Source organism: Schistocerca americana, chromosome 1 (genome assembly GCF_021461395.2).
Source record: "Schistocerca americana isolate TAMUIC-IGC-003095 chromosome 1, iqSchAmer2.1, whole genome shotgun sequence".
Lineage (NCBI taxonomy): Eukaryota > Metazoa > Arthropoda > Insecta > Orthoptera > Acrididae > Schistocerca > Schistocerca americana.
The window spans coordinates 153,062,938-153,086,080 of record NC_060119.1 but is presented as its reverse complement, the minus strand read 5'-3'; the positions used below and the strand labels follow the sequence as shown (position 1 = coordinate 153,086,080).

Below are 23,143 nucleotides of genomic sequence, written 5' to 3'. Positions count from 1 at the left end.
AAGGACAGTGTAGTTCAGGGCCAGAGGTGGTTGTGAGATATTTTTAGGATGGTTCGCATACTACACCTTGGGCTGCTTCGTTCAGATTACTGTGAACACGAATCAAGCTGTTTATTTTCCAATTATCATTTAGTATGTTGAGGACATTCCCTTTTTCCAAGAGAACAACACTCATGTTCACAAAGCTATATGCATACCTACCCCACTGATGAACATTCAGGCACTCTCACACATCTCAATTGATCCACTAAATTACCCAACCTTAACTCGATAGAAAATGTCTGTATGAGGGTGAAACATAGGAACTAGCATTGCTGAAACTTGGTAGCTCCGTGGGATCATTGAATACTTCCCCTGGGTGCAATACAACTGTTGGAGTTTGTAGACTGTCTTGTTCACTCTCTATCAGCAGTTTTACACAGAATTAGCGAAATGTCTCGTGGAGGTGACTAATTTTTGTCATACATATTTATAACTTTCTTATCTGTTACCATTCTACACATCTTACCTGTTTTTCAGTGTGCATCCATAAATTTCTATCTAATTTCTACTCAGTTCTAGTATTTGAAGTACTGCTGTACAATTAATGGCGCATAGGCGTAGATGATATATTAATAAAATATACTTAGTGTTATCGAGACATACTGAGGAATAGCAGAGACTTGGATATGATTAACCTATCACCTACACTTGAGGTACAGGCTTGATTGACATCGTTGGGCTCATCGTTAAGGTGCTATTCCAGTATTGTAGAGCCACACGATACTGATGTGAGTTTACAGGGAGGACAGCAGTGAGTCAGAACTTGTATCAATGATGGAGACATACTAGAGTAGTCCAGGCACTGCAGTATTTGTAGTGCCAGTGTGATGTAATGGATAGCACAACCACCTAGTAAGAGGAGACCTGGATTCCAATCACAGCTCTGATACTACTTTTCATTTATTGCTTTGACCTAAATCATCATTGTAGATAAAGATGGGACTCAGTATGTCTTAGGCATGTCAAGTAACCCTAAGATACATGCAGTATTAAGCCTATTTTGTTCACTGCCAAATGCCTTGGAAATCTAATGCCAGTTTAGAAGGGGAACGGCAATGAGTTGCGACCTGTATCGGTAAGGTAGACACACATACTAGAGTAGTCCATGCAGCTGTAATATGTACAGTGACAGAGGGGCTTAACAGATAGTGCGTCTCCTTAGTAAGCAGGAGACCTGGGTTTGGATTCTGGCGCTGTTACTAGTGTAAATTCCCTACTGTGGCCTACTGATTTTCCTTGCTGTACAATTGTTTGACTTGGCACAGTTTAGCTATTAAAAAGACAAATATATGCTAAATATTTTGCGATACATTTGACAAAGAGAAATGGTCATCCCAAAATACGCTATGAATTATTTTAAACATCGCTTGTATTCAGTTTTACTCCGTTACTTGCTTTGGATGCTAGTCTCCAGGCCAAATTTTGGTCGTTAAAAAAATTTCTGCAGAAATACATTCTTCTCTAAGTTTATAAAACATGTCCTAATTAATCATTTATTACATTCTTTTTACATTACCCTACAGAAATACTATAACATCAGGCTATTATCCTGCAACCACAAATAATTTTGTGTTATACTTTAAATAATAATAATAATAACACTAATAATGATTTAATTGTTATAAATAATAATTAAAATGGTAGTAACAGTAATGAAATGTTCATTTTATTCACTCTTTCTTATGTCAACGACAAATTATATCTTATTGTTACCACTGTAACTGCAATAATTAATTCTGTTAGGATTAACAGTGTTCACTGACAATTAAAAACAAATATTGATGGTATGATGACACTTTCTTTGATTCTTTCTTGGTTCTATATTTTCCTAAGTCCTGGGAACAATTTTATTAGTATAATATTTCTCAGGCTGATACTCGGTTTGTACATAAATGTGTTGTGACTGAGAAGTTTCGCAGTGAAGTAGATGAGCTTTACACTTTTTCAACATCTTCTCTATGATTAATTCTCAAGCATAGCACACAAACACATAGGTACCCATTTCTGACCAATTACCTCTTCCACGAGACATTCGTATTTGGAAGTTAAACTTCAGTAATATATTTCTAGAATAATTATATGTGAAACTTGTGGGTTAGAATTTCCATAAGTGGTGTACAGAAATTTGGTGCTGCTGATCTCCTACATAATCTCACTGGAACGTGTACAACAATAAACACTGTCGTGAAATAAGAATACAAGAGAACTTCAACAGAAGTAAAATAAGGACAGCGTGGTGTTGAGACCGGCAATAAATGAATCGTCGCTCTGGGGACCACAATAACAACAGCTACTCATACACAAAACATATGCAACAATACACACAATACTAATTTTCTTAACTAGAAGTGGCTCCTCTTTTATACAGTTGCCCCTCGTAAAGAAATTTATCAAACGTCAGTCTACGCAACAGGGACGTAGGTTCTGTCACTATCATCGATGTTGGTCTTGCCAACAATTCATATTACTAAAACGCTATCCCAGAACTCAATACTTGTCTCAGGTAGCGCACCTAGAGATTTCCAAGCATAACAAAATTTGATTTTCAGTACTTTGTGTAATTATTTTCCGAATTTAACAGTTCAGACTCCTGTCATGACCTAATCACTAAAAGGTATAATGTTATGTTAAAATTGTAACGCAACAAGACAGTACTACAACCAGAAACTGAGTGGTTTTCTTGAGGCAGCGTAACTGATGGCACGCAAGTACGCAGAATTTTTCATCCAGTATATAGGAATGTGAGCACTTAGCGACTTCCAACATAATTTACACTTAATTTCAAACCCCAAAGAGATGTTTTCACAGTGATACAGAGCCCCCCCTCCCAACGCATACAAGATGAGGAACGGGAAAAAGTTTATCACTTACTAAACTTTTGCTGTTCTTCCAGTCAAACTTCATTATCAAGCACGATGCTTTAATTTATTACTTCTTTACTAGAGACTCTATTCATAGCTCAGTTTGCTAACAGTATCCGCACATAGCACTGACTGCAGCTGCAAAATGATATCGTTCTACAACACATGGTCCAAGACAAAACTTCATAAACATTGAGACGCGGGAGAAACTATCTTTTGTTTAAAACAGAAAGCAAATGACCGTACTATATTTATCTGTTGTTTCGTAACGAGAGCACTTTGCGACTTCCAACAAACTTTAAACATAATATTAACGTTACACAAACTTTCTCTCGCTTACCCATTTCTAACTTTGGCGATAAGAACCGGCCACAACGAAATCCGTCAGTGATATGTGTTCTTTTATTTAATACATCATGCAAAATGTATTTATAACTGAACCCCTCTAATTCTTGTTTGATCTTCCTTTTAAATTCTTAAAAAACAGATCGTGTGAAATCGAACCTATAAGTTTTCGTAATAGAGACTAAGCATTTAATTACGTAAATAACAGACGTGATGTAATTTAACTTAACTCGCTCTTAACTGCAGCACTGTTTAAGTACTGTATCTTGCAGAATAGGCAACTCGTCTGTTCGATCCTGTGCCAAGACGGCCGATGTGTTCTCACAAAAAAAAAACAATATTCGTGACGGACACGGTTTCCTGAACAGCTAACGTTTGTCCTTTGTCAGTGGAATATCAGCGTTTGAGCTGTACGTAAAAGAAGATAAACACTTTTACCTAATGCATTCTACGTGCTTTTAATTGATGTTGACCATATAGAATACAACCGAAATTTTCTTTATAATCAAGGTGATCAGAAATTATCCCTGAGTTCTCTACCAAAGCGTGATGATGATAAGAGGTCAAGTTTATGAATTTGGAACACATTCAAATCACTCTTCACTTCACTTCCTACCTAAGTTCAGTCCTTACAACTTGGTTTCACCCTCAATATAGCAACACACAGTTTGTAGGCTGAAAGGGGACTGGTGTTACCTGTTTGACAATCACTCTGCAGAGAAAGTCGTTTTACGAAGCTTTCTGTCGCCAGCTCTCATGGAGCAATTAACTTTAATGTTTCAGACATAATTTAGCTTTTACTGAAATGAATTTTTTTTTTGTCCGACTTACCTTTCACTTAGCGACGAGACGGATGCAAACTGTGAAAGTTCTGAATTTACGTAAGAATTTGTATCAATTACTGAAAAATTGTGACGTTACTTTTGAGCATAATTAGCAAGATAGCAAAGCAGTCACTATGTTTATGTGAAACAATAATACATCTTGAAGCTGAGAAACAATCATTTAAGATTTACAAGAAATCAAACTTTGTCATAACGTTTTTGATTATATTAGGATGTTTTAAATAGTATACATTTACAGTGGAATCTTTTGTATGAAACGTATGACTGGGAAACGATCATTTACACAAACAATGTGTACAGTAGAATCGTAGAAGAGGAAATTTGTTGCTGTGAACACGCCATTATGTCAAACATGTGATCAAAATCAGCATTGTCACCCATTTCAGCAGCGGTTGTAATGTATGTTTATCAAACATTGTTTAAACCTCCTAGCGATATTAGGACTTTCAGCTTCCCATGATGAAGCTTGTAGGTTCGAAGGATCGTATGTGCTACAGGCTACGAAAGACGTAGTTGATGAATCAGCCAATCCATTCAGCCAGTTGATCTTCGACCATGCTGAGTTCGCTAGCGGGAAAAAGACACACTACACGACATGGGAGGAGTAATGGCCATCACATCTCGAAGCACTGTGGCAAGAGGGACATGTATATTGCATGAAAGCCCTCTTATCATCAATCATAGCTGGAAAAACTACCACTGTTGTAGTTAAGCCGTTTCTCTGCCCACACAATGGAGGATTAAAAACTATAAAATTGTTTGACATAAATATGAGCCTTGCACAGCACATCGTACCACCCGCCTGGGTGTATGGGATGAACAGGCAGTCATCATCAGTTATTAGTATCCAGTTGGAAGCGATTCATGGACTGAGGACACAAGCTGAGAAATGGAAATACTCCAAGACTGTGTGCCTTCCATTGATCAATGAACTTGTAGGTTATCAAGCGTACTCCACAGCACATGTATCCACCATCACTGAAATTGGAGAAACCAAGAAAATTATCCATAACACGTATTGTCACTTTTGCGACACATTCTTCCGGAAGGCTCATGATGTGGTTGTCTTCATTCCAGAGTTGAGCAACTTTGTTGTGAGACGAAGAGGTTTCCACTCTTAATGTCATTCATTGATGCCATGCGTACCATTAGAGCTGATATGAGAGATTTTGCAACGAAACGTATTGATAAGATACAGTCTGGACATACTTACACCAGTGTTTCATCTGTTTCAGCAGAATCATCTCCTATAGACTTTTCATCAACGTGGTTTGTACCGACGTTAAGAGTCTGAGTATGTGCTTGACACTGTTAAAATGAAGTCTAACATACGCTACGCCGCCGTGTGAAATGGAAAATCTCTCTCTAGTTTTCTAATACATGATGTAAGACTTGCTTTATTTGTATTTCCCGGAATGGCTGCAATTCTGGAAATTATGTTTCCCCAACCGAACGACACATTTGCGGTCTTCAATTCCGGTATATACTGTTCTGAATACCTGATACACTTTTCGTGAGATTAGTCAGACTACTATACAGTTTTAAAACAGTATCTCTATAAAGAAGTCAGTTTTAAAATTTAAAATACAAGATGGCTTGCGATAAAGTGTTGAATCTGCTCTCGAAATGAACGGAACAGAGTGTCTTCTCGCAGTTCTACCTGTGACGTCTCATCCGTCTCAACTACCATCACATGCGCACCTAGCGTGAAAAACATAATTTGCTTCCTAAAATTAGGTACTCGAAGATTGAAAATATAAGTATTACACCTAACGTCGAAAATTTGAACATTTGGTGTACGGTTAAAAATATATTACGTACCCGGAACCACCAAGCGGAAAAATTCCGTATATATTCCAGGTTGAAATGAAATTACTGAGAAACAATACGATTAATTTCTAAAAAACAGGTTCGGGGATATATCTACTTCATAACCTTGATTCGGCCAGACGTATTAGGTTGATATTGATTGCTGAGTCGCTCAGTTTTCAAACATAAAGTAGGAGAATATGGCCATTACAAAGGAAATTGGATGGAAACAAAATTAAAGTAGAGAATAGCACTCATATAACAGGAAATAGGATTGCATCACATTTACTGCCCTCATGAAGAACAACAAAGTATAAAAATCATACAAGATACATCAGACGCAAACTTACATTCCTCAAAAAGAACACTAATGAACACTCTGATTTCTCAAGCATTTTCTCCATATTCGAAATTTCAGCTACTCTTAAAACTATACAACCCGTTAAGGCACCGGGAAATGACGGAATCCAAATAGAATTTCTTCTGTTTAGCGGGAACTGCGCAAAAATGTAGAGGGAGGATTTCTTCTCTCAGACTTTGATATCTGGTTCAGTGCCACAAAAAATGAAACAGCCAAAAATCATAAGGGCGTCAGACCAGTCTAAGGACTATCTCCCAATTGCATTACTGAGAACTATTTATAGCCTCCTCGAAAGAATCCTATACAGGCAGATTAGACGAGTAATCTTTCAGAACCCTTCTATTGAGCAAGCTCTATTCTGACCAGGACAGAGCTACGCTGATCAAATCTTATCTTGAACAACATTTATTGAAGCAGGATACCGAATAGAATAGAAAACAGCAGTTGCTTTCGTTGATCTAACTGCAGCATTGCTTTCGTTGATCTAACTGCAGCATATTACACGGTTTGGAGGAATGGTTTGCTTTATAAATTATTAGTTCTTGTCCCGTGCAAACGGATAACAACTAACTGACGACATGTCAGCTTTAAGGTCATTTACATTAACTTCAGAAAAAGACACTAGCTGCGCAAAAGAATTGAATATGGTTTACCACAGGGATCTGCCCTTGTTTAATTTATGTAAATCTGATATTCCTCCGACACCGTGCAGAAAAATTGGCTATGCTGGCGACTGGGCAGTTGCTAACCAACACAAAAAAGGCAAAGGTCCCGAGTTCGATTCTCTGTCCGGCATACAGTTTTTATCTGCCAGGAAGTTTCATATCAGCGCACACTCTGCTGCAGAGTGAAAATCTTATTCTGAATACAAAACAGTTGAAACAGCAGAAGAAATTGTAACTCATGATCCAGTCACCTGAGGCCACTATTTCCATATATGGAGGATGCGACCAATCTTATATAAAATACGAGTTTCATGTTTTCATCTGTCCAATAGACTGGCATACAGAGCCCTCGATGTCTGTTTTGAGGAGGACAAACTTCATCACGATATGCACCCAAAATATATTGTGATCAAATTTGGTGGGATACTTTCCTTTAAGGAGTACTTGACACGAACATCGGCTAAACTCAAAACCAAAAACAACATTCTCCATAAACTCCGTGGCTCTCGTTGAGGATCGTCAGCAGACACTGTCTGGGTATGAGCGGCCGGATTGGTACAGTCAGCAGCAAAGTACTGTACTCCTGTGTGGCTTAACAGTCCGCCTGTAAAAAAGATTAACTAGGCCCTACACATTGTTATTGGGTCAATGAGATTGCTCGTACATATTGGTTACTTATCGTGAGCCTGTTTCTACCTCCTGATGCTACGCGGAAGAGCGCGCTACTGCGCGAGTACCAGAATATCGCTAGTAACACTGACCTTCCAATACTGGACGACGTATTCCCTGCGGAGTGAAAAGGAAAAGATCAAGAAATATCACTCTCATAGTAGCCGGGACTCTGATGGTCTATGAATGGAAACGCTACTGACAACAAAACTGTTCTCTACAATGCCTGAAGCTGCCCTGCACGCAGAAGAAACCCCCAGGATTCTTCCTGCCTCGGGCAATTAGAACTACCTTGGAGCGCAACCGAATGGGCCACGGGCGATGTCCAGACACTCTCTACAAGTGGGGCAAATCTTCATTACCATCGTGTGACTGTGGCGCGGAACGACAGCACATGTTGTGTCGACATGTGCCTCACGTGCCTACAAGAGTCCTTTCGAAGATTTCCTGACACAGCGACGATTGATGTTATAAAATACATAAAAACTTGAGAACCATATATAGCTATTGTCATTTATGTTTTTTTTATGTGGGAGAGCTGTGTTTAAACGCTGAAGTGTAATCTTTGTATGTGTATTGCCATACGATAAACAAATAAATTTAAAAATATTGCATGTAATATATGTCCTGTGTATGTCTATGTAATATATGACTTATGTATGTCAATGTAACATATGTCTTATGGCTACTCAGCATAGCAAAACTGACGGAAAAGAAGGAACATTAGATGTCGGAAGGCCACCGTATAGAGAAAGCCACTATAGCCAAGCGCTCTTTTCATTTAACGTTAACCACCTATGGAAAGTAGCACTCCACATCTTCCTACATGTGTGAGGGAATGGTAAACAACCACCAGTGCCAGAACAGTGTACCATCACACTAGCTGGAGCTCTTTAGTCCGTCACTTCACGTGATGAAGTCTTATCGTGAGGCCTACTGCAGAGCCGCCACACTCGTCTTCCACTCAAGTTTCAGTACAGTGGTATGTCGCCTTGTAATGTCTCGGCTCGACAGGGAGCGAAGGAAGAGCATTCCTCTATGTGCAAGGCGCAGACGTTGGTTCATATGGTTTTGTCTGGCGGAAATACGTGTTGTGTTCCGTCACACATCGCTGATGGACAGCATGCATGAGTAGGCAACATTCAACAACATTAACAGCCTTTTTGTACACGCCTAAAAGAGTTAATATAAGATCTTGCTCAACCCTCATACGTATCATCAAATTGCAGTTCTTACATACAACTGTGATTAATGGGTACTAAATTCAACTCTGTTTGCATGCTTCTTCAAATCCTTGCTATTTGAGCAAATATCGTATTTTGGCGAAGATTGGGAATTTCACTGTCGTAAAGGTTTTAGATGTCTAACAACACTGACGTGTGTTATGTTTCGAAAATAATCAAAGAATTCGTTTAATTGTCGTAAGCATGTTTGAGGTTAGATCTCAGCTTTATAGTAACTGTACACGTTACGTTGAACATTAGTTTTGAGTAGGTTTTAGCGAGGTCAATGTGGAATTTTTTCCTTGTTCCGGGTACGTTACAAACTTTTAATCATATACAAATGTTCAGATTATGGACAGGAGGTGTAATATATTTTCAATCTTAGAGTACCAAATTTTACGAAGCAAATTATATTTTTCACACTAGGCGCGCATGTGATGGTAGTTGAGACGGATGTGACGTCACAGGCAGAACTGCGAGAAGACAGTCGGTTCCGTTCATTTCGGGAGCATATTTAACACTTTATCGCAAGGCATCTTGCATTTTAGGTTTTAGACCTGACTTCTTTATAGAGACAGTGTTTTTAAAATGTATAGAAGTGTTTATCCCGTGGGCATGCAGCTTTACTGTATGGTTGAATGATAATGTCGTCCTCTTGGGTAGAATATTCCCCCATTAGGTTCTCCGGCCGGGACTACTCAGGAGGACACAGTTATCAGGAAAAAGAAAACTGGCTTTCTACGGATCGGAGCGTGGAATGTCAGATCACTTAATCGGGCAAGTAGGTTAGAAAATTTTAAACGGGAAATGGATAGGTTAAACAAGCTGCGACATTGTCCTGAAAAAACAGTAACCCGTATATACAATAAGTTTCCATTTATTTACGTCTATGGTCACAAACTTTTTGTTCACAGACCGAAACCGGCAATCTGTTAACAAAACGTTTGTGACCATAGACGTAAATAAAAGGAAACTTATTGTATAGGTTAAAGTTAGGTATAGTGGGAATTAGTGAAGTTCGATGGCAAGAGGAACAAGATTTTTGGTCATGTGAATACAGTGTTATAAATACAAAATCTAATAGGGGTAATGCAGGACTAGGTATAATAATGAATAATAAAATAAGAGTGCGGGTAAGCTGCTACAAACAGCATAGTAAACGCATTATGTTGGCCAAGATAGACACGAAGCTCACGCCTACCACAGTAGTACAAGTTTATATACCAACTAGCTCCGCAGATGACGAAGAGATTGATGAAATGTATGATGAGATAAAAGAAATTATTCAGATAGTGAAGGGAGACGAAAATTTAATAGTCATGGGTGACTGGAATTCAATAGTAGGAAAAGGAAGAGAAGGAAACGTAGTAGCTGAATATGGAATGGGAGGAAGAAATGAAAGAGGAAGCTACCAGGTACAATTTTGCACAGAGCATAACTTAATCATAGCTCACATTTGGTTCAAGAGTCATAAAGGAAGATTGCAGACACTGAAGAGGCCCAGAGATACTCGAACGTTCCAGATAGATTATATAATGGTAAGACAGAGATTTAGGAACCAGGGTTTTAATTGTAAGACATTTCCAGGTGCAGATATGGACTCTGGCCACAATCGAATGGCTATGAACTGTACATTAAAACTGAAGAAACTGCAAACAGCTGATAATTTAAGGAGATGGGATCTACTTCTGCATCTACAGCCATACTCCGCAAGCCACCTGACGGTGTGTGGCGGAGGGTACCTTGAGTGCCTTTATCGGTTCTCCCTTATATTCCAGTCTCGTATTGTTCGTGGAAAGAAAGATTGTCGGTATGCCTCCGTGTGGGCTCTAATCTCTCTGACTTTATCCTCATGGTCTCTTCGCGAGATATACGTAGGAGGGAGCAATATAGTGCTTGACTCCTCGGTGAAGATATGTACTTCAACGAAAGTCCATACCGAGCTACTGAGCGTCTCTACTGCAAAGTCTTCCACTGGAGCTTATCTATCATCTCCGTAACGCTTTCCCGATTACTACATGATCCTGTAACAAAGCGCGCTGCTCTCCGTTGGATCTTTATCTCTTCTATCAACTCTATCTGGTACGGATCCCACACTGATGAGCAATATTCAAGCAGTGGGCGAAAAAAATGTACTGTAACCTACTTCTTTTGTTTTCGGATTGTATTTCCATAGGATTCTTCCAATGAATCTCAGTCTTGCATCTGCTTTACCGTCGATCAACTTTATATGATCGTTCCATTTCAAATCACACCTAATGCCTACTACCAGATAAATTTTTGAATTAACTGCTTCCAGTTGCTGACCTGCTATATTGTAGCTAAATGATAAAGGATCTTTCTTTCTGGTATTCGCAGTGCATTACACTTGTCTACATTGAGATTCAATTGCCATTCCCTGCACCATGCATTTCAGTACAATTTTCCATTGTTACAACCTCTCGATATACCACAGCATCATCCGCAAAAAGCCTCAGTTAACCTCCGATGTTATCCACAAGGTCATTTATGCATATTGTGAATAGCAACGGTCCTACGACACTCCCCTGTGGCACACCTGAAATCACTCTTACTTCGGAAGACTTCTCTCCATTGAGAATGACATGCTGCGTTCTGTTACCTAGGAACTCTTCAATCCAATCACACAATTGGTCTGATAGTCCATATGCTCTTACTTTGTTCATTAAACGACTGTGGGGAACTGTATCGAACGCCTTGCGGTAGTCAAGAAACACGGCATCTACATGGGAACCCGTGTCTACGGCCCTCTGAGTCTCGTGGTCGAATAGCCCGAGCGGAGTTTCACACGATCGTCTTTTTCGAAACCCATGCTGATACCTACAGAGTAGATTTCTAGACTCCAGAAAATTTATTATACTCGAACATAATAAGTGTTCCAAAATTCTACAACTGATCGACGTTGATATAGGTCTATAGTTCTGCACATCTGTTCGACGTCCCTTCTTGAAAACGGGGATGACCTGTGCCCTTTTCCGATCCTTTGGAACGCTACCCTCTTCTAGAGACCTATGGTACACCACTGCAAGAAGAGGGACAAGTTCCTTCGCGTATTCTGTGTAAAATCGAAATGGTATCCCATCAGGTGGAGCGCCCTTTCCTCTTTTGAGCGATTTTAATTTTTCTCTATCCATCTGTCGTCTATTTCGATATCTACCATTTTGTCATCTGTGCGACAATCTAGAGAGGGAACTACAGTGCAGTCTTCCTCTTTGAAAAAGCTTTGGAAAAAGACATTTAGTATTTCGCCCTTCAGTCTCTTATCCTCTGTTTCAGTACCATTTTGGTCAGAGAGTGTCTGGACATTTTTTTTTTTTTTTTGATCCACCTACCGCTTTGGCATAAGACCAAAATTTCTTAGGATTGTCTGCCAAGTCAGTACATAGAACTTTCCTTTCGAATTCATTGAACGCCTCTCGAATAGCCCTCCTCACATTACATTTCGCTTTGCGTATTATTTGTTTGTCTGCAAGGCTTTGGCTATGTTTATGCTTGCTGTGAAGTTCCCTTTGCTTCCGCAGCAGTTTTTTAACTCGGTTGTTGTACCAATGTGGCTCATTTACATCTCTTACTATCTTGCTTGGCACATACTCACCTAGTGCATATTGTACGATGGTTCTGAACTTTGTCCACTGATCTTCAACACTATCTGTACTTGAGACAAAACTTTTATGTTGAGCCGCCAAGTACTCTGAAATCTGCTTTTTGTCACTTTTGCTAAACAGAAAAATCTTGCTACCTTTTTTAATATTTGTATTTACGGCTGAAATCATCGATGCAGTAACCGATTTATGATCGCTGATTCCCTGTTCTGCGTTAACTGTTTCAAATAGTTCGTGTCTGTTTGTCACCAGAAGGTCTAATATGTTATCGTCACAAGTCGGTTCTCTGTTTCACTGCTCCAGGTAGTTTTCAGATAACGTACTTAAAAATATTTCACTGGATTCCTTGTTCCTGCCACCCGTTATAAACGTTTGAGTCTCCCAGTCTACATCCGGCATATTAAAATCTCCATGCTGAACTATAACATGGTCGGGAAATTTACTCGAAATATTTTCAAAATTTTCCTTCAGGTGCTCTGCCACAACAGCTGCTGAGCCAGGGGGCCTATTAAATCCAATTACCATGTCTGAGCCTGCTTTAACCGTGACTTTCACCCAGATTATTTCACATTTCGGATCTCCGTCAATTTCTTTCGATACTATTGCACTTCTTATCGCTATAAACACGCCTCCTCCTTCACTGCCCAGCCTGTCTCTGCGGTATACATTCCAATCTGAGTTTACAATTTCATTACTGTTTACATCTTGTTTCAGCCAACTATCTGTCCCTAGTACTATATGGGAGCTGTTGCCGATTATTAATGAGAGCATTTCTGGAACCTTTCTAAAGACGCTCCTGCAGTTTACTATTAGCACGTCAATATTGTTATTCCCTGTTGCGTTTTGCCTACTAGTACCTTGTCGCGCCTCAGGAGGCGTCTTGTCGGGCCTAGGGAGGGAGTTCTCTAACCTAAAAAACCCATATGTGCACTCCACACGTACTCAGCTACCCTTGTAGCCGCTTCCTGCGTGTTGTGCACGCCTGACCTATTCAGGGGGACCCTACATTTCTCTACCCGATAGCGGAGGTCGAGAAATTTGCACCCCAGATCTCCGTAGAATCGTCTGAGCCTCTGGTTTAAGTCTTCCACACGGCTCCAAACCAGAGGACCGCGATCGATTCTGGGAACGATACTACTCAGATTCCACCCCGCGAGCGAGGCTTTCCGCCTTCACCAACTCCACCAACCGCCTGTATGAACTAAGGATGACCTCTGAACCCAGACGGCAGGAGTTATTGGTCCCGACATGAGCAACAATTTGCAGTCGGATGCACCCAGTGCTCTCTATCGCCAGCGGCAGGGCCTCCTCCACATCTTGGTTGAGACCCTCCGGCAAGCAGAGAGAGTGAACACTGGCCTTCTTCCCCGACATTTCCGCGATCCCCCTAAGGGGCTCCATCACCAGTCTAGCGTTGGAGCTCCCAATCACTAATAAACCCCTCCCCCTGTGTGCCCGCTCGGACCTTGCTGAAGGAGCGGCCACATGTCCACTCACAGGCAGAGCGGGCGATGCCACACGGCCAGCCTCTCCACATTGACCCTTCGCCTGGTGCGCCGCGAACGTTGCTGAACCCGCCACTCCCCTTTGGAAGAGGGTAGCTTAACCGCGCCCTGTACCCTCGAAGATGTCTCGACAGCAGGGACTGTGGGTGAAACTTGTAACAGCTGGGGTGTACCATGCGACGCACCGGACTCCCCACTGCCGCTACATTCCGAGGCAGCAGCCTGAAGACGGCTGACCGCGACCATCAACACGTTCAGCTGTTCGCGAACAGTGGCCAGCTCCTCCCGCGTCCGTACACAGCAGTCACACATCCTATCCATTCTAAGAAATCAACAGTTTACTGTAGACAGTTAATCAACTTTTAAATAGACTGCTAATTCACTAAAGGTGGCTGATAGCTGACTGCACTGTGAACAGTTCTTGTTGAAAACAATGAAAATGAGCACTACCTGTCTCTGAACTGTATTCAAAACAAATGCTAGCACTACTGGCACTACAACTAACTAGAGGGACTCTCTCTGACTGTGTTCAAAACAAACACGAAATCTATGGAACATTATTACTAGTACTCGAAAATTAAAGCTTCCTAAAAGCAAAAACACACGGAAGAAAAGACAAGTAAGAATAATACAGTTAGTACTTAAAGTAGCTCGCTGCACAGCAGAGCCGGCCGGTGTGGTCATGCGGTTCTAGGCGCTACAGTCTGGAACCGCACGGCCGCTACGGTCGCAGGGTCGAATCCTGCCTTGGGCATGGATGTGTGTGGTGTCCTTAGGTTAGTTAGGTTTAAGTAGTTCTAAGTTCTAGGGGACTGATGTTGAGTCCCATAGTGCTCAGCAGATGTGAAGCAGACGGTAGTTACGACGACACTGACACTACTGGCACTATGTCCTGGCCAGTGCTGACAAAACTCTACCATCTGGTGAGCAAGATGTATGAGACAGGCGAAATACCCTCAGACTTCCAGAAGAATATAATAATTCCAATCCCAAAGAAAGCAGGTGTCGACAGATGTGAAAATTACCGAACTATCTGTTTAATAAACCACGGATGCAAAATACTAACACGAATTCTTTACGGACGAATGGAAAAACTGGTAAAAGCGGACCTCGGGGAAGATCAGTTAGGATTCCGTAGAAATGTTGGAACACGTGAGGCAATTCTGACCTTACGACTTATCTTACAAAATAGATGAAGGAAAGGCAAACCTACGTTTCTCGCTTTTGTAGACTTAGAGAAAGCTTTTGACAATGTTGACGGGAATACTCTCTTTCAAATTCTGAAGCTGGCAGGGGTAAAATACAGGGAGCGGAAGCCTATTTACAATTTGTACAGAAACCAGATGGCACTTATGAGTACAGGGGTATGAAAGGGATGTAGTAGTTGGGAAGGGAGTGAGACAGGCTTGCAGCCTATCCCCGATGATATTCAATCTGTGTATTGAGCCAGCAGTAAAGGAAACAAATGAACAATTCGGAGTAGGAATTAAAATCCATGGAGAAGAAATAAAAACTTCGAGGCTCGCCCATGATTTGGTAATTGTGTCAGAGACGACAAATTACCTAGAAGAGCAGCTGAACGGAATGGACAGTTTCTGGAAAGGAGGATATAAGATGAACATCAACAAAAGCAAAACGAGGATATTGGAATGTAGTCGAATTAAATCGGATAAAGCTGAGGGTATTAGATTAGGAAATGAGACGCTTAAAGTAGTAAATGAGTTTTGCTATTTGGGGAGCAAAATAACTGATGATGGTCGAAATAGAGAGGATATAAAATGTAGACTGCCAACGGCAAGGAAAGCGTTTCTGAAGAAGAGAAATTTGCTAACGTCGAGTACAGACTTAAGTGTCAGGAAGTCGTTTCTGAAAGTATTTCTATGGAGTGTGGCCATATATGGAAGTGAAACATGGACGATAAACAGTTTGGACAGGAAGAGAATAGAATATTTCGAAATGTGGTGATACAGAAGAACGCTGAAGATTAGATGGGTAGATCACATAACTAATAAGGGGGTATTGAATAGAATAAGGGAGAAGAGAAATTTATGACACACCTTGACTAGAGGAAGGGAGCGGTTGGTAGAAAGCGTTCTGATGCATCAAGGGATCACCAATTTAGCATTGGAGGGCAGCGTGGAGGGTAAAAATCGTAGAGGGAGACCAGGAAATGAATACATTAATAAGATTCAGAAGTATGTAGGTTGCAGTAGGTACTGGGAGATGAAAAAGCTTGCACAGGATATAGTAGCATAGAGAGCTGCATCAAACCAGTCTCTGGACTGAAGACCACAACACCAACAACAACAACAACAGTAGTGTGACTAATCTCACGCAAAGTGTATCAGATATTCAGACCAGCACATACCGGAATAGAAGACCGCAAATGTTTCGTTCGTGTTGGGAAACATGATTTCCAGAATTGCGGCCATTCCGGTAAATACATACAAAGTAAGTATTACATCATTAATTGGAAAACTAGAGAGAGATTTTCCATTTCACACGGTGGTGTAGCCTATGGTAGACTTCCTTTTAACAGAATTAAACACAAACGCAGACGCTTAACGACGGTACAAACCACATTGATGAAAAGTAACTAGGAGATGGACTCTGCTGAAACAGAGGAGTTATGTAGTAGATGCGTGGTAATTTCTACAAATTCTAATTTTCAAGCTAATAATAGACCTATTTAAGAATTAATAAAATGGCGCTATTAAAAGTGCTTTTCAGAAAACTGCGTCTGAGCTTACATTCGCAATTCACACATTTAAACATCATCTTAGCTACGCCACCAATGACAGCAGTGTGAAAGTATCGTCTCAGCTATTCCCAGATTTGACAAATGAAGATAAGATCTCCTGTGATAAAACAAAATGTGAGGCATTGATTGCTGTTCTTTTTGGACCAAACAGCGTCAATAATTTATCGCAAAACTTAAAGGTTAACAAATATTTCGGTGGAGGATTTGACACTTCCAACATAGATAATCAAAAGTGTTATACTATTTGTGTAAGATACTTTGACGTGCAAGCAGGTGTGTCCGACAGAATTAGAGATTTCTCTGATGAGGCTGGTGAACCTGCAGTATCTTAGCAAGTCTTCAGAAGGATCCCATAACGCGAGTTGAATTCGTCCCAGGTTCCAAGTTTTACTGTGGACAACACAAATGCAAACTGTGGGAAGAAAAACTGTTTGTTACGTTCACTTAAAAAGGGAAATACGTTGTGTAGTGAAATTTAATTGCTGTCCACATACAGTCCATAAATCTGTAAATCTGGTGTGAATGTTATGTCCTTAGATAATGAAATTACAGTAATAAAGTCTTTCAACTATTTATCAAATTCAGCTAGAGGGGTATCGCAGCTCAAATATTTATTTCAATTTCTTAATATGGAATACATTGCCTTATTCAGACATGGACCTACAAGATGCTTAAGCTTAGCGCCTGCCGTAGAACGTTTGTTGAAAAATCTTCCTGCCATTACATCGTACTTTTGTAGTGTAGATGATTGACCCTAATTAATTAAAATGAACTGTATGAATGCGTCTGGTTCAGAAAAACAATAATTCATTTTAGTGAAATGATATCTTCATTTTTCGCTGCATTTAAATGACACTTTCCAAGGGTATACTCAACTCAGAAGAAAATCAACTGACAATTTGTGAACCTTACTGTATGATGGGGAAAATAAAAATGGAGTTTGGACATGGGTTAATTAACTGTTACTTTCGTTATGAGTTGCAAACAGCTGCTAGATAAATTACAGGATCTAATACAAAGTCAAAGGCGAACACAACTATAAGAATACAGACACACATAAATGTAGTGTGTCTGAAATATTTGAATGAATGTAGGGATCTCAATGATAACCAAGTTCCATCATTAATGAATAATACATCACTTGAAAACAAAAACGATGAGTTTCAAAATACAGGGTGTACATAAAGTGTGGGAATACATGCAGTGATTTATTGCACAAGAACTAAACATTGTAGAGATGTCGTACATACTGCATTTTGAAGAGAAACTCTGAAAGTTTTTTTTTTACAAACATTCGATATGCGATCCATGAGTGACCCGACAGACGTCAGTACGGTAATCGATTTCTTTCCATACCCGTCCCCGATGGCATCGTCGACTGTGGCAGTCGCTTCCCGTATTCTCTCCCGGAGCTCTCCTACATCAGATCTTTAATGTGTCCTCACGAAAAAAAGTCACACGGAGTGAGATCATGTGATCGCGGAGTCAATTTCATGAAACAACTCTCCACTTCTTTAGCACGGCCGATCCATCGATACGGCAGCTCCGTGTTCAGGTACCCACGAACTTCCCGATGAAAATTGGTGGTGAGCCCCATTCTGCTGAAAGATGAACAGAGAGTCCGATTGCATTTGAGGCACCTTTCTGTGGACTCCTTATGAATGTCTCTCGTACGCGCTCCACACTCACTTCACTCTCACTGGGACGTCCGTCTCTCTCTGCTGGGCACCAGACACCCGTCGTAACGAATTTGTTGTACCAGTGGTAAATGGCCTTCCTTGTTGGTGGCTTCTTACCGTACTTGGTTCTAAACATCCGTTGAACAGCTGTAGCACATTTGTTTTTGTCGAACTGCAACACACAGAAAGTACGTTCCGCACCTGAACTCGCCATGTTTGCGACTAACGCTGTCTATCGACAAATCACCAAACTACGCTGTGGCGGTAAACATGAAAAAAAAAACTTTCAGGGTTTCTCTTCAAAATGTTATATGTATAATATCTGTACAATGTTTTGTTCTTGTGCAAGAAAGAACTGAAAGTGTTCCCGCACTTTATGTACAGCCTGTATTTTGAAATTAGCCGAATCACTTTATATTGTTGATTTACTTAGTGTAGATAATATGCGTTCAGACACTGATGTGGTTTGTGATTTATTTTATGGGGTGGGGGATGAACATTTGAAAGCAAAGTTAGCCAGAATCTCAGTACCACAGAAATGGGTCTACAAAATACAGCTGATTAGTGCATCAGAAATACGGAATGTTTTAGTTCCACAGGTAGAGGTTTGTCCACTATAAACATTAAAAACAGTGATGAGCGAAAAAGATATTTAGTTGATCTCATGATAATGAATTTATACTTTCTTCAAATTTGATTTAAGTTACAGTGACTTTTATAATACTGTCCTGAGAAATGCATGCTCAACTGACAAGTACTCTTCTTAATTGTGTTGTGTGTAGAATGAAGAAATATATATAATTTTACAAAACCTAGTGGCCCCATTTTTTCTCACTGTAATCTGGCAACCTTACATTTAAGAGTGTGAAATAGTATTCCTAGTAGCGACTCTACCCAGGGATTTATTCGATTTTTCTCTGTGGACCATTCGTTTTTCAGGGTGTAACGGGTGTAAATGGAGATATTTTTTTGATGACTGAGTACGGTGTACTGAAAAACATTACATCAGTATTTTAAGTCACTTACAAACTGATATTTGTAGGTATTACAAGAGGTATATTTTTATGTTTGGTAGTACCTCCAAGAACTAATGGTCACAGCAAGGCATTAATGGTTATTTTCTCCTCTACAGCAGGTCATGTATTGAAGAGTGGCTGTATGGATACTAAAATATGAGTCTGTACTGGCAGGTGTCGTCCACTTAGTGGGGCAGTTACAACCACGCAGAAAACATTGGGCTGTGGAGTATGTGATGTGTTTGTGTGAGGAGTGATGGACAAAGAGAAAAAAAAAACAACCAACACTCTGGTGTGTGTACATATCACCCTACAAAATATACAAATATCTGCCCTTATACCTGTTGCACCAAATACAATGCATCCCATTTAACGATTCAAAATACAGAAGCATAAATTCCTACAATAAAACTTATACTGTAAGTAAGTGTTAATTTGATGTATAACTAATATTGACTTATTATTGGCAACTGAGTTATCGAAGGGAGCCTGGCTTTTAATGTACTTTTGGTCATATTTTTAATGGTATTTAATAGCAAACATTCGAAGATGTACAGGTACAATAGTTAACAATATTTACAGAGAAACTTTCTGCAAAACTACTATCAAAAAATTTGAATGCAATTTATAGAATATGAACTGAATGGTAATACCGCACTGGAGAGTCACATCTGTTTCATGCGCACATTATGTAACAGGAAAATCTGGTCTGTACAGGAAGAATAGTCATATAGACGACTTTGTTAATTTTTATTTTAATACTATGAAAAAGCGTAATTACATTTCAAAGCAAAGTGTGCAGTGGTAGGAGTTGTTACATAGTGTCTCTGAGTGAGTGACTAATTGTACTAAAAGAAAGCTAGTGAACCATGCATTTGTTGTCTTATTTGCGAAACTGTACAAGTATTATAACATATGTGACACTCGTACCAATAAGAGCAACAAATAAACGTAGATCTAAGTCAAAGAAGCCTGCAGCGGAAAAACGCAGATTCTCTACTGCCAATTGGAGAGAACGTGACGTAACACTGGGCCCCAGCAGGGACTGAATCTTGTCCAGCACCAGGCCAACTCTGACCGCTCTATCCTGAGCAGACGAGCACGCCCAGCACAGAGCTAGCAGGAAGCTGGCTTCAACCACCAACAGAACACCGATCCCAGCGGCAAGGGCACGTAATCCGAACGAGAGGTGTTGCCAGTTGTTCGCCAAGAGCACGGAGCTGTAACTGGTGCAGACTAGCTGGAGCAGGCGGTTGAGAAAGGACAGCGACAGCGAGAGCACAAAGTGTTGACCGCAGAGGCGGGCAACGCGGTGGAGGGCCAGCCTGGCGCGCTGCAGCCGCCACAGCCCGCCCTCCGCCACCCACCGCCGCGCTCCGGAGGTCGCCGCCTCCTCCAGCTCCGCCTCCCTGTGCAGCGGCGGCCGCACACTCCTCAGCAGCTGCCTGCGGATGGCGCCCATCCGGTCCCGCACAACCAGCACGATGCCAAAGAACTGTACTTGCCAAACTAAGTTATAGAGTGCAGAAAAAAAGACAATATTCTCCTTCCACTTCCCTTCAAAACTAACAGCTTCAGTATGTAAACAGAGACCAATAAAGAGTCCTAATAATACTGCAACAAAAGTAAAAACCACTCTCCGTGTTTTGGTAAAAACCTTGCTGTACCCATATTGGCAGTGGAGAAGCAATTGATCTACTGTTTCCAGCAGATTAATTATTTGGCAGAGGTGTCGGTTCCCAGTAGTGAGACACTTGAATAGTATTATAGCTGACTCCATCCACACCAGCAGTAAAACTAACCCCGCAGGAACCGTCAAAGTTGGTAAATATTCTCTAATCGGAGGATTACAAGAGTAGCTATAGCTACAATATGAGCCTAGTGCCACAATACAAGCAAACCATACTGCACTTGTTACATACCACCCTCTTAGACAGAAGTGTTTCCTGTTTCTGTCTATTCTAATCACTGAAGCGTAACCACACATCCTGAAGAGTATATATAAAGGTTTTACTGCATCAATGAAGGTACGAGGAGTCATAACTGTTCTTGAGAAAATCGATAGCGATGATATGTGTCCACTGAACTGGAAGTATTCTTTTGATTTTACTTCAATAAATGCACCTCGCAATGCCTCAGACTTGCTGTAAGGTCTCCTCTTTCTGTGAATAATGTATACAAATAGTTCGTTACTACTTCATTATGCATAAACTTAACAATCAGTGTAAATTCGGATGACTGTGTCTCCACTGTCGCAATGCTACCTCACTGAAGGAGAGCAAGATATTTCTCAGTCGTTATTCTGCTCATCAGTACTGTAAGCGACGAGGGACACATCGATTGAATGTCACCTAAATTAATTATCTTGCCTTTACGAGTGTCTTATCCACTAATTGACTTTCATTTCATTACTGCACAAAACGCTCATACTACATTATATCGAGTTGCTCTTAACATTATGAAACTGTTGTTGTGGTCTTCAGCCCAAAGACTGGTTTGGTGCAGCTCTCCCTGCTTCTCTAACCTGTGCAAGCTTCTTCACCTCCTAATAACTAATAAAACCCTCATCCTTTTGAACCTGCTAACTGTATGCATCTGTTGGTCTCCATCACAGTTCTTGCTCCCCATATTTCCGCCAATATTAAATACATAATCACTTGATGTGTTAGAATGTTTCCCGTCAACTAATCCCACTAGTTATTTTACATCCCAAATAACAAAACCCTACTGCTACTTTAAAGGTATCATTTTCCTATCTAATTCTCTCTGTGCCACCTGATTTAATTCGGGTAAATTCTATTATCCTTGTAATGCTTTTGTTGATGTTCAGGGCCGGCCGCGGTGGTCTAGCGGTTCTAGGCGCTCGGTCCGGAGCCGCGCGACTGCTACGGTTGCAGGTTCGAATCCTGCCTCGGGCATGGATGTGTGTGATGTCCTTAGGTTAGTTAGGTTTAAGTAGTTCTAAGTTCTAGGGGACTGATGACCGTAGATGTTAAGTCCCATAGTGCTCAGAGCCATTTGAAACATTTTTTTGTTGATGTTCACCTCATATTGTCTTTTCAAGACACTTCGCATTCCGTTCAACTGCTCTTCCAATTCCTCTGACACAATTACAATGTCATCATCAAAACTCAAAGTTTTTATTTCTTCTGCCTCAAGGTAATTCCTACACCAAATTATTCTTTGCTGTCTTTTTTGCTTTCTCAAACGTTGATGATATAGGAACAGCGATCGGCTACAACACTGTCTCACTCCCTTCTCAACCCCTGCTCTCCTCTCTTGTCCTTCGACTCTTGTAACTGCCGTCTGGTTTTTGTACAAGTTGCAAATAACCTTTCGCTTCCTGAATCTTACCCCTGCTACCTTCAGAATTCAAAGAGGGTACTCCAATCAACAATGTCTAAAGCTTTCTCTAAGTCGACAAATGCTATAAAGGTAGGTGTTCCTTACTTAACCTACATTCTAAGTCTTTCCATTCTTCTGTAAAGAATTCAAGTTAGTATTTTGCAAACCATGACTTATGAAACTGATAGTTCGGCATTATTGAAATCATTCATCTCCTCCTTTCCATGGAACTGGAATAACTACTTTGTTTTTGAAGTGTGAGAGTATTTCGACTGTCTCATATATTTTGCACGCAAGATGGAAGAGTTTCGCAATTATTGGTTCTCTCAGTGCTGTCAGTACTTCTGACTGATTGAATATCTACTGCCAAACCTTGTATCGACTTAGTCGTTCAATT

At 40.5% G+C, this 23,143-nt stretch overlaps 1 protein-coding gene across 1 annotated transcript; it reads right to left on the bottom strand.

Annotated features, from left to right (window-relative positions):
- Positions 1-20,284: 20,284 nt before the first annotated feature.
- On the bottom strand, positions 20,285-20,863 carry LOC124610534 (putative gustatory receptor 2a). Its single transcript, XM_047140170.1, has one exon. The coding sequence runs from the start codon at positions 20,861-20,863 to the stop codon at positions 20,285-20,287; it is 579 nt and encodes a 192-aa protein (XP_046996126.1).
- Between the last annotated feature and the right edge of the window lie 2,280 nt (positions 20,864-23,143).